Source organism: Eucyclogobius newberryi, unplaced genomic scaffold, assembly GCF_026437365.1.
Source record: "Eucyclogobius newberryi isolate DKJ021-1_F unplaced genomic scaffold, fEucNew1.0.hap1 SCAF_8, whole genome shotgun sequence".
In the NCBI taxonomy this organism is placed as follows: Eukaryota; Metazoa; Chordata; class Actinopteri; order Gobiiformes; family Gobiidae; genus Eucyclogobius; species Eucyclogobius newberryi.
In genome coordinates this window covers 21,220,163-21,232,001 of record NW_027316500.1, presented here as the reverse complement: position 1 = coordinate 21,232,001, position 11,839 = coordinate 21,220,163, and the positions used below count along the sequence as shown (strand labels likewise).

Here is an 11,839-nt window from a genome sequence, read left to right as displayed (position 1 = left end):
TCAAGAAATTAATAATGAAAGCAATTTTTATTTGTTTTTAATCAGGCAAAATAAATATGGCCGAGAACAATGACATTTCATCCAGACCTGATGGAGCCAACAGTCCCACCCACAAACACAATGTTTGTCCTGGTTCAGGAAGTAACATTTCCCTTCATTTTTGTCATGGAGATTAAAAAAAAAAAAAATGCAAATATTAGGAGCTAAAATGCACGACGGTAACTAACCAGCTTTGTAGTAAATAATGTCCATAACGCAGTTGTTTTCAGTCCAAAACATTTAAACAGGACTTGTGTTCATTACTTACCACAGAGATGATTAGCCCCAAGCTTTCAAACATTTTACGTAATTAAACAAAAAAAAAAACTCTGGGAAAAAGGATACATTTTCTATCCTTTTTCCCATAAAAAAAAAGAAAAAGGATATGTTTTTCATCCTTTTTCCCATAGGGATTTACGTAAAATGTTTGAAAGCTTGGGGCTAATCAGCTGTGTGGTAAGTAATGAGCACAAGGCCTGTTCTTCTGGAACCAAATGGTTCGTGGTCCCTTCTGATCTCCATTAATTGCAATTAATATAACGTACGTATAAATATTTTAAATAAGTAACCAATGCAAATGAGTGTAGAAGTACCGTACTTGTGTAATTACAAAAGCTCACAGGGTTCATAAGACAAAAAGGTTGTCTGCAGCAGGGGAGAATGCAGGCTTTCTCTTGAACCAGGGAGCTTATGGTTCATCTCAAATAAAGCCACAATTTCCTCATATCCTGTAAAGGCAAAGTAATGTATGTACGGAGCTATTGTGGCTGGAGTCAGACTCAAAGTTTACACGGTGCATTTTTGGGCTATCAAACCAATGTAAACCTGACCACCCTTGGCAAAGGCCACAGCAGGTGAGTTTCCACTTGTAATCTGTGTTTGATTTTAGAATACATGTTTGCAAGTGCAGATATGCTTTACAACAACTACTTTTGTCTTGCAGAGTACTTTAAAGACAAAAGTGCACTATGTCTAGTATAGTTATAGTAATACAATTGGCATCTGTGGATGATGGGCCTTTCTTACCATTGAGGTCTTTTCTCAGCTTACGTAAATCTCTCTCAAAGTCATCAAACTTCATCTGTGAGGCCTGGAACAGGTCCTGAGGCTCAGGCAGTGGGTAAACACAGGCCTCTCTGCCAGCATCCTGCACATACAAATACAACATTTATACACAATATACATCAGCTCAAAGGTGCACTGTGTAACTTTTCTGGTGGGCGGTCGGACTGGAATGTTCCAAAGAATGGTTAAACTTATCTATCCAGCATTTATTCCATTGCAGGAGTTTATGTATCAAAAACACCTTGAAAAACATGCCTCACTAGATATGCATAGGGACATACTGTGGAACATTCTAGGTGTCATTCCTCATTTTGAATCAATTTGAGTTAATTTTTGATCTGCACATGCCCAGTCTGTTACTACGGCAACACGTAGGTGGACAAACTATATCTAATATGCAATCACTATCTTTAACTCTTCAAACATGTTCATTTTAAGTGAAATATGAGATTTAACTGTAAATAAACTTTACCAAACAGATGATCAACTGACTTAAGTAATATATTTAATGTGTTTGGTGACTATGGTAGGTACAATGTTTCAAGGAACATCATGAAACTTTCTTAATAAACTCTATTTAACATAGACGACTGGCGGATTACGGTAACAAGAGTTTCTGGCTATTTAAATAATGAAAACATAGTCAAGCTAAAGACTAGCAACGACTCAAATTCAGCAAACGCCTCAAATTTTGGAATGCCCCGAGTAGAAATCACAACATCTCCACGGAAACAGGCAGGTGGCCGACCCTCCATCAAAAAGCTACACAGTGCACCTTTAAAGCGCAGCATCAAAGCTCAGTTCAGAGTGGCGCCTCACACATCAGGGGCGCTAATCTTCACGTCCAAATACACGGGGAGAATGATCAACAATCCAAACATCCTCTGACCAGCGAGGTTGTGCTGGACCCCCGCTCGCTCTGCCCATCCGTTTTACAAGCCCCAGGTCAAGACCAAGAACCATGTCAGGAAGGTTGACTTTGGCAGGGAGCACTCTCACTGAGTTCATCTCATCTGGAGAAACTAATTATTTACACTAGCGCTCCTTTGGATGCTTTGCCAACGAGCAGACTGCGAGAGTGAATGAAGGCAGGGAGGCCGAGGCAAAGACAGACAGGAGAATTAGCAAAGCGAGCCAGAGGAGGAGAGAGAGATTAGTTTCTGCCATAAATGAACAAAGGGAAAATAAATAATTTGATAAAGGATAAGCCGACGGTATCCTCTGGCTAAAGGCGAGATGAAAACAGGGCTCTGGAAGGATTTCCAAGCAAATCAAAGTAAAAGAGAAAAAGCTAGTCAAATAAACACAAAAGCAAAACATACCTCATCAAAGTGCTTCAGATAGTAAGCAACGATGTAGGACAAAAGACTTTGGGAGTTATCCTGAAAGCATAGAAAGAAGACACAAATAAATAAACCAAAATCCCTTTATTTATTTATTAATATCCTCATGTCAGGAACAGAGCGGTGGACGTTGTCCGGGGCTCACCAGAACAGAGAGCGCGGTTTTGGGAAAGTCGGGGGGGTAACAGAAATGCAACAACAGAACACAAACTGCGCAGTGCTGGCTGTCATAACTACGACTTGGTGGAAGGTTTGATGTTCTTTATGGATAACTCGCTCGGGTCATGCAGCAGCAGCAGCAGCAGCGCCACAAAACAGCACCCTTATATGGCGGTGTCGGGGGCACGTTGAACTTGTGGAGATATTTAATAAGCTCCGTAAACACAGCAGTCCGACTGACTGTCCTGTACCGTGAGGAGGAGATGTTGAACTAAAGCGAAGAACAAAGATGAGATTGTGTGGCTTTGTACTTTCTGTACTTCTACGTTTTAGGAAAGGTATATCTTATATCTAGCATAGGTGGGTTGGATGTGGGTCGATCAACCAGAGAATTCAAGCCTTTTTAACAGTGTAAATTAAGAATTAGATTGTTAGGTTCTGATGTTAATACATTTGTTATAAAAGATAGGCCGACATAACGGTGGGCCAATATGTCGGACCAATATTTTGCACTTTTTAGCGTATCAGGTATTTAATTCACCAGCACAGGCCCATATTTAGTTTTGATCAACCTGTTCCCTATAGAATACACTTTTTTTGATGGCATTGCACGATACAGGACTACACTACTTGAGTTTGGCTTTATAATTTGGAGAAAATAATCAAAATTCTATCTATATACCACCCCCCAAAAAATAAAATAGCAGTTTCTCGGGATTCTAAACAATTGTCATGAAAAACAACGTCCATAGCGGTCAATCCCTATTTTTTATACACCTCAATTCATGCTTTCAGGAAAATTATTCCAATTATTCCAATGATTCCATTATTTCAAGGTTCTGTGACGACCTTTCCATTGATTTGTATGATTGGATCGTTGCCATGCCAAATCCTTCAAAATGGAAAGGAACACAATAGAATCTACACACATTGGACACATATCCTTTAATCCAATGAGCCTACAATAAGCCTTGAAAACAAGCACCAAATGCATTTTTTATTGACAGTGATTTTAAATTCAAACCAAACGTTTAAATAAATAAATATTGGAGTGTCAGTCTGAATATATTTCAATGTGTAAAAAAAATAGATCCAATATCCCTCTAGAGTTTCTGTTTAGGATCAGACTTTTATACATAGACTTGTCCAAACCGCATTATGTTTGCTTTTGTTTGCACCGAACTCACACTGCTCTTAACGTCCTTGAGTTTTGGCAGAATGTCCATGGTGAACCCGTCAGCCTGCCCTCGAGTGCGGTTTCCTCCGTTCATGTAGTTCCCAAAGGCCAGCACCAAACCCAGCACTTGTAGGACGCTCTGACTCCCCTGCAGATTCTAACACACACAGATAAAGAGAAACAGGTCAGTGCAATGAAATTCAACACTGACAGATTGAAGAAGGACCATATTTCACCTTGCACACTTTCCGAAGGATGTCTACTTTCCGAAGGACGGAGGTAATGCATTCATGGAAACTCGACTGGAAAAGGATGCAGAAGACTCTCTGGGAAAAGTTTGGGATTTGGGATAACTGGTACAAAAACCTAGAAAAGAAATACGGCAGAAAAAACATGTCTTTTGTATAGGGATGGATGGTATATTGTGGTTAATATTGGTTTCAGTGAGTTCATTTGTAGGTATTGGTAAAATCCCCCAATATATCCAACCAATATTCTCTCTACAGTTTGTTTCTGTTTCTAAAGAAAAAGAAGAACAATGAAGCTTAGAACGTGGATGTTTGTTAAAAGTACAACAAATTCTATCTGAGAAAATACATTTTGTTATAGTTTTCGCAGAAGGGAAAAGCTAATTTACACATATTTTTTTCATGGCTTTACGTTATCACATTCCTTCATTGCAATTATTTTTATTCAATGTAGAAAGTTGCATCTTACCACCAAAGGAAATTCATAGTTTAGCCATAAAACCTTTCTGATTCTGTATACAATATAGAGTCACTTACTGTTCCGGTTTGTCCAATAGCTTTGCATCCTCCTTGTCTTTGGTTGCATTAATGTGCTTTTTAATGCTGTCCAGCTCATCTGCTTGACCTCTCTAAAACACAAACATATAATATACAATAAGAGTTTGTGTGGTTCAGACCAAACGACCAACACACAAGCACCGCTGACACTATGGGACTCAACCAACTACTGAATCAATAACCCTGCAGTTTGTGAACAACTTGCATAACTTCACCATGTACCAAGGTGCACATGTAACTTTTCTAGAGAAGGATCTATCACCTGATAGTTTCCATGAAATGTCATTGTTTTTGCCTGGAATGCTTCACAATGTGGCCTGAGTTGGGTTTTGTTTGCAGTAAAAACAGATACATTTTCTTCCTTTACTTGGTCAGGACAGTGCATGTTAATGACAATAAATGATACAAATGCTTTAAACACACCAGATTGTAGCCATGGGTTGATTCCCCTCCATTGTCCCGCATTCACTCTCACTCATACACCAGTATACTTTTGTACATGTTTTAGTGGGAAACTGGAGGACCCGGAGGACACCTACGCCCCTCGCTCCCCTGGAATCCATCACTGGACCTTCTTGCTGTGAAGCAAGAATGCTAACCGCAGTGCTACCATGTCGCCCAGACAATCACAGCGTTTTCATGAGAACCCCTATCGGAAAAGTTACACAGTGCACCTTTAAAGCATTTCTACTCAATGGTAAGTGTTGAGTCTTGGGCGAGGTAGTTTTTACATTTCATAATTTGTATAACATTTGTGTCTGTGGGCCTGTTTGTATACATTTACTGAAAGAACACACAGATGCACAAAACCTGCTAAAGCAGCATTTCCCCTCTCTTTGCAATAGTTGCATAATAAACTAGGAGTTGCCCCAAAGCCAGTTCACATTCCTCACTATTATCCTGCTGTCAAGCGGGACCACAGTTTTACACAGAGGTTTAAGAAAAAGAGGACCAAAAATGCCCCTTCATTTCACAAGATCCAAAAACAATAGCTGTTAATGTTTCTTTGAGGAGAAGAAAACAATGAAACCATCCCATAAGACACAATATAAACTCTTCTGTAGTCCTTCATAGACTTTCTGGACCCTTTACAGTACTCTGCAAAATATTTGATAAGGTGTGAAAAGGCTTCAGAGTCAAGTAACAGCTCTTGAAGAGGTTATCCCTGATCTTTACAACTGTGAGAATGGACCAGTGCGTTAGAAGAGGTATAAGCAAAGAATTATGTTGGACTAATGTGTCACGGTATTTGCAGTATTCACAGGGAGGAACTAGAAAATGTGGATCACTATGATGTGTTTTGGACTGCCCCATTGTTCATAAATATTGATGATCAGGCCTTTAAAACAATGTATCTCAGATGTAAAACTTCAATAATAGAAACGAGAGATGGATACCTGCAAAGAAAAAAGGAGATGGATGACTGGGACGGAGCCGACTGTTAAGAACTGGACTGAAATAAATTTTACAAAAGACTAATTGTTGCACTGAATCTGAAAATGGACAACTTTGCCGAACATTGAGACAAATGGGACAAAAGACAGATTGACTTTCAAAGGACTATTTTTGCATTTTTGCTATCTGCGTCTTGTTCTGTTTATTTTTTGTTTTAAAATATATTAAAACAAAGAAGAAGAAAAGAAAATGTGTAGGCGGGTCTATACTTTACTATACCTTAATTATGGCCATTGTGCGTAACTTTCAAAAACATTGAAAACCTTTGCTTTGTAATGTCTAGTCTTAACAGTCTTGTCTCCTGGAGCTCTCCTCCCCGGTCATTGGTCTCTGCATGAATCCTTGAGAAACATCAAACGAGGGCATCAAACATATGCAGGGGCCGATTAGTATTCTACACACTGCTGCCGTCTGTCGATGAGGGCAAGCTCTCCTTCGGCCTCTCTGGAGATGTTTTCAAGTGTAAATATATTTAACACAAAGCAGATCCATTTCAAAGGGCACCAGCAGAACCAGACGGTGTTTGCTGTAATTGGGGACAAGTAGGCATTAGCGTGTGATCTTTGAATTGCTAGGGCATGTTGCAGCGGTGGTTAGCATGAGAAATACAGTTCCATGTGGAATATCAAATGCAAAAGAACTAAGGATGAGATTGGGGATGCCAGAAGTCCGGCGGTGGCCAAGTGGTATTCATTAGTCAGGTTTTCGAACAGAACCGAATACTGGCAGCAAGAGCCTAATCATTATTTATGCCAATCACTGAAATGTACAGTGCTGTGCCAACGTTATAAATAAAGAACAATGTGCAAATACACTACAAAATATACATCTGAAGGAGGTTTTCCTCTCGAAACACATTTAGTTCAGGTGTAAATTCTACTGTTGAGGTCAATAATTTGACACGTTTTTGATCCTCACTATTTCACTATTGTCAGTCACTTCAGCTTGTAATTGTGTGATTGTCTGTGGTGTGATTGTGTGATTGTGTGATTGTGTGCTTAGAGGTGGTGGTCGCAGAATGGCAGTCGGCCTCAGGGCAGTCGGCCTCAGGGCAGTCGGCCTCAGGGCAGCCTGCCTCAGGGCAGTGGGCCTCAGGGCAGCCTGCCTCAGGGCAGTGGGCCTCAGGGCAGTCGGCCTCAGGGCAGCCTGCCTCAGGGCAGTGGGCCTCAGGGCAGTCGGCCTCAGGGCAGCCTGCCTCAGGGCAGTGGGCCTCAGGGCAGCCTGCCTCAGGGCAGCCTGCCTCAGGGCAGTCGGCCTCAGGGCAGCCTGCCTCAGGGCAGCCTGCCTCAGGGCAGTGGGCCTCAGGGCAGTCGGCCTCAGGGCAGTGGGCCTCAGGGCAGTCTTGACAATAGGAATATTATCCTGTACAGCTATTAAATGTTTGCCCAGCGCATGATGCTTATTTCATCTGTGGTTCTTAAACCAATTATTACTGACCTTTTCAAAAACTTGGAGAATGAAAATATATTTTGTTATACCACATTTGACTCAAGCGTTTGTGCAGTCGTGAGTATTACAGTGAGTCCATAAAAGTCCTCATATGACAAGGTGGAATGTGGAACAGTATGCATGGGGATATCATTAGAATGTCACAAGCCTGCTGTGGCAGTGAACATGGCGTTCACTGACCTCTGACGTTCCACTCCTGTAAGCTGAAACAGTCTGAGGGTCAGACATGCAGTCTGAGTCCAGATTATGACCAGGATGACCCACTGTCACTCTGACCCTTCAGTGGTCATGGCTTATATTTCAAAGAATGGGAAACATACAGCTCAAAGTTTCTGGGAGCTAGAGGTTGAGTAAGAAAACATATTCTATCAATTTTTAAAACAATATTGTAAGTTTAATATTTCAACATCACCAGTCCACAAAACGCTTGGCCTGTACAAAAACAAATACATCAACTAGAATGTATAAATAGTTGGATCACTTACACAAGGGGTTTCCAATTTTTTTTCAAAGAGGGCCGCATTTTGAAACTTATACAGAGCAGAGGGCCACTGACAACCCGACAATGAAGTGAATCATTCGAAATGTTATATTTGACATAGTTTTGATGCGCTTCCACACCTTTAATAAGACTCGGAACATTAATATTAGGTTGGTACTAGATGAAGTTTGAATGTTTTGAATTTTACAGTAAAAAGTACTACGTTTTGTTGTTTGGCCAACTTAGCAGGAACTTGAGGGCTAACAAAAAATTGTTCTGAGGGTCGCATTTTGCCCCCGGGCCACAGTTTGGACACCCCTGACTTACACACTATTTGTTGAGGCTGAACTGAAACTAAACCAGACACTCAACATGGATCAGACCAGGACTAGAACAGGACCAAACAAAGATGTGAGAACGCACTCTAGTCCGACAGTCTGTTTTCAATTCTGATTTGAATTTTTTTTATTTTTCTGTCTATTATTATAAACATATAGTGAGCTCATAAGTATTCTTTAAGGTTTTAAAGGTCTAATCCTGCATTAGAGACATTGCGTCGGTGGCATGAATGTGTTCAAAATGGCACGTAAAGAACATTATCCAGACGGGCCTAGCTGTGATTTAGAAAGCATCAGCTGAGGTGTAAATCAACCACCATGACATCTTCTGTCACTTTTGTTAAGTGCCTTATTTTGGGATGGCAAAGCTGCACTCAGTCAGAAGTGCTTTTTTTATTTCAGATGTGTTCAGTTGCTGAGGACGGGCCTGTGCAGTGCTCATTGGTTTGTTTGTGAATCAGCGCAGAGAAGAAGTGTGGGATCCCGGCTCTGTGTGTAAGTCAGGGTGTAACCATTAGAAGCCCCTCGCATTCCTCCAGACGGCCTGACTGTGCTGCCAACTGTGGTTTAGGGGCTGCAGACCCACAGACAGGATGGAGTCTCGCAATACAAAAGAGAAACAATTTGGCTCCTGCGCTCAAAAACAAGGCCTCGGGCGACACAGGGCAGAGAGAGGGAGAGTAAGAGCGGGGGGTGCTGGACTATAGGGGCGCGCGAGGAGTTTAGACGACGTTTGATCCTGAATTATGACACGCTGGTTCAAATTCCCATGATTAACATTATTAATATAACTCCACAGCCAAAGTTCCAGGGGCCGGTCTGTGTAGCGGTGCCAAGACGCAACGCGCAGGAATTTCACGCCATCTTTTAAACGGCATCTCCATCCAAATGTGGAAAACATGCTGGTCTCCATGTCTTGTTATTTAGTGACTCGATCCGGGTTCGAACGTATATGAAGTGTGGTGAGCAGGAGGATGAGGCTCGGCTGATGAATATGTATGGCCTGTACACGAGGAGCTATCAGAGCCACATGTAGACGGATGGGAGAGCGGTGATGACAGCTTATGCTAAATGGAATATCACTGCCGGAAAAGGCCAAGAGTCCTTCTTTCAAACCAGTCTGCGTCACTATGACCACTGGCCTCATCATTAAGCATTCTAATGACCAGTATTGATATCGGTGCTGACACTGGAATTATAATGCATGGATTGGGTATCGATTTCTTATCTTCTGATACTTATTCTAAACTCTGCCATTTTGTAACATAAACATATTTTAAGCAACTTCAACACAGTAAATATTACTATGTGAGACTTCATTTTAAAGCTACAGAAGTTTATTTATTGAATGTGTGCATATGCATGTAATTATAGCATTAACTGATCTTAATCTTTTAGGAATGTTTGATAACATGTAGTTTTGACCTGGTATCGACTGATATCGGGGTATTGGCAGATTCTCAAAGACTAAGTATTGATATCGGATCTGAAAAAGCTGGATCTGCACAGCCCTGCTTCAGATGCAACACAAATCTCATATCTTCTTTTGTCCAAATATTTGCAGATTAACTGGTGCTATTGAGTGACAGATGCTTATTCAGACACACCCATTTCCATTGTTCCAGGTCGAGTAACTCACCCACAAATAACCAATGATGGATTGTTTACCACAGAACTTGGGCTAAAGTCAACCAAAGACATTCTTGGTCGAGAAGAAGGATTAGAATCTCACCAGATACAACCGTGCACAGAGAAGTACGAGTAACAGCATCTTCATAAGAGCAGATGAAACTGTCCAGTATCTCCCAAATCTCCGGGTAACCCACTCCAGGCTTTCTGCTGTCGTGCAGACCAATCCTCCATCATATATAACTCATAAGAACAACGTTTCCATTGACAAATTATTCCACTATGCAAACAAATATATACTTTTTTTAAGAAACGCTTTAGAATATTTCAATGTAATTATCCTTGTTCAAAGTAACCTGTCATCTTCATCATCGTCAACATGCAGCTGCTGTATGATTGTGATAAGAGTTAAGCTATTCACCTTATTCAATCTCAATAGAAAATAAGTTCTACACAGACAATAAAGCTGTTTTCAGGCCAGGAAATCAGTGCAGTGCTGACTTATTGGTACACATTTCACACAAATAAACGTACTGTACTTTATATTTTGGAGACTTTTCCCTCGTTCTCTACTAAAGTGAACAGAAAGCCCACTCAAAGGAAATTGCCAAGAAAAAAGCGCTGATATAACAGATTGAGACAAAAGTGGGCGGGGCAAAATAAGGTTCATATATTATATAATAACGGTTCACATATCCCTGCTCAGACAGTTGATACAGATTACATGATTCCATATTTAAAAGTGCACGATGTAACTTGTCTGAGGGTCCGCCCATGGGGTATAATAAAGGCAACAGAGATTGTGGGTTCTGTTGCTATGGAAATGGCAGCCGCCACGTTGTGAGTGGAAACAGAGCAAATTTTGCCATGAAAATATTTCATAAACAGGGTTGAAATTGAGCTGACTGAAAGGATTGACATGACATAGGAAAAATGTCAGGAACTCTACCTGTCTCCGTCAAGACATTTTAAATTCTGAATTATGAAAACAAATACCGTATTTTCCGGACTATAAGTCGCACCGGAGTATAAGTCGCACCAGCCAAAAAATGCATAATAGAGAAAAAAAAAACATATATAAGTTGCACTGGAGTATGAAATGCGGTTGCAAGTGTGAAAATAACAAGTCGCTCCAGAGTATAAGTATAAATATAAGGCCAAAACAATGAAAAAAGGTGCGACTTATAGTCCAGAAAATACGGAATTCACCCTAAAAACACTGCACCGGTCAATATTTCATGCAGAATATTGAAACACCCATTATTATATTCTTTAATTAATTTACTGCATACATACTACCATATTTTAAGTAACATGTTACCTAAAATAGAATAAAACATTTGGCAATATGAGCAGTAGATAAATATTTTTTTTATTCAAGACACATTTGTAATTAAAAAGTCTAAATCCGTCAATAGTTGGAGTTCTTGAGTAGAATTTTACACTCACAAAATGGCTGCTGGAGCTGGATGTTTGAGTACTATGTTTATAACGATCTCTCTAGCTTTTGTTGATACCTCACCTGCTGGTCTCCTGTGATAACCCTTATTGCTTTTCTTGGAACATCCCTTATGAAGGTCTTATGAAGCAAGTTGGGACCCTCAAACAATATGTCCCCCCCACAGAACTCGAAATGGACCAACTGATCATAATACCAGAGTTCTACCTAATAAAGCCCATAGAAGTTGGCTGAGTGTTCCTCCTTTTGCACAGGGGCATTAGCAAAGTCATCTGAAAATATGTTTACTATGTAGCAGCCTTGGTCCCGGTCCAGGCCTGAGCGCCGCCTCCAGACGAACAGAGCGTCGCCAAACACTTGCAGCGCCGCCTTGTTTGCGTTGGTTTCTAAGACACACTTGCCTTTCAAGCTGAACAGAAACTTCCCCTTTAAAATGTCA

At 40.7% G+C, this 11,839-nt stretch overlaps 1 protein-coding gene across 1 annotated transcript in view; it reads right to left on the bottom strand.

Annotated features, from left to right (window-relative positions):
• fmn2a (formin 2a) overlaps nt 1-11,839 on the bottom strand; it is a 45,610-nt gene that overhangs the window by 12,857 nt on the left and 20,914 nt on the right. Inside the window, exons 8-12 of the mRNA XM_072436486.1 lie at nt 4,569-4,660; nt 4,020-4,149; nt 3,794-3,940; nt 2,427-2,486; nt 1,066-1,186 (exon numbers count right to left, since the gene is read on the bottom strand). Of these exons, the coding sequence (XP_072292587.1) occupies nt 1,066-1,186; nt 2,427-2,486; nt 3,794-3,940; nt 4,020-4,149; nt 4,569-4,660 (550 nt within the window). The remainder of the gene's footprint in view (nt 1-1,065; nt 1,187-2,426; nt 2,487-3,793; nt 3,941-4,019; nt 4,150-4,568; nt 4,661-11,839) is intronic.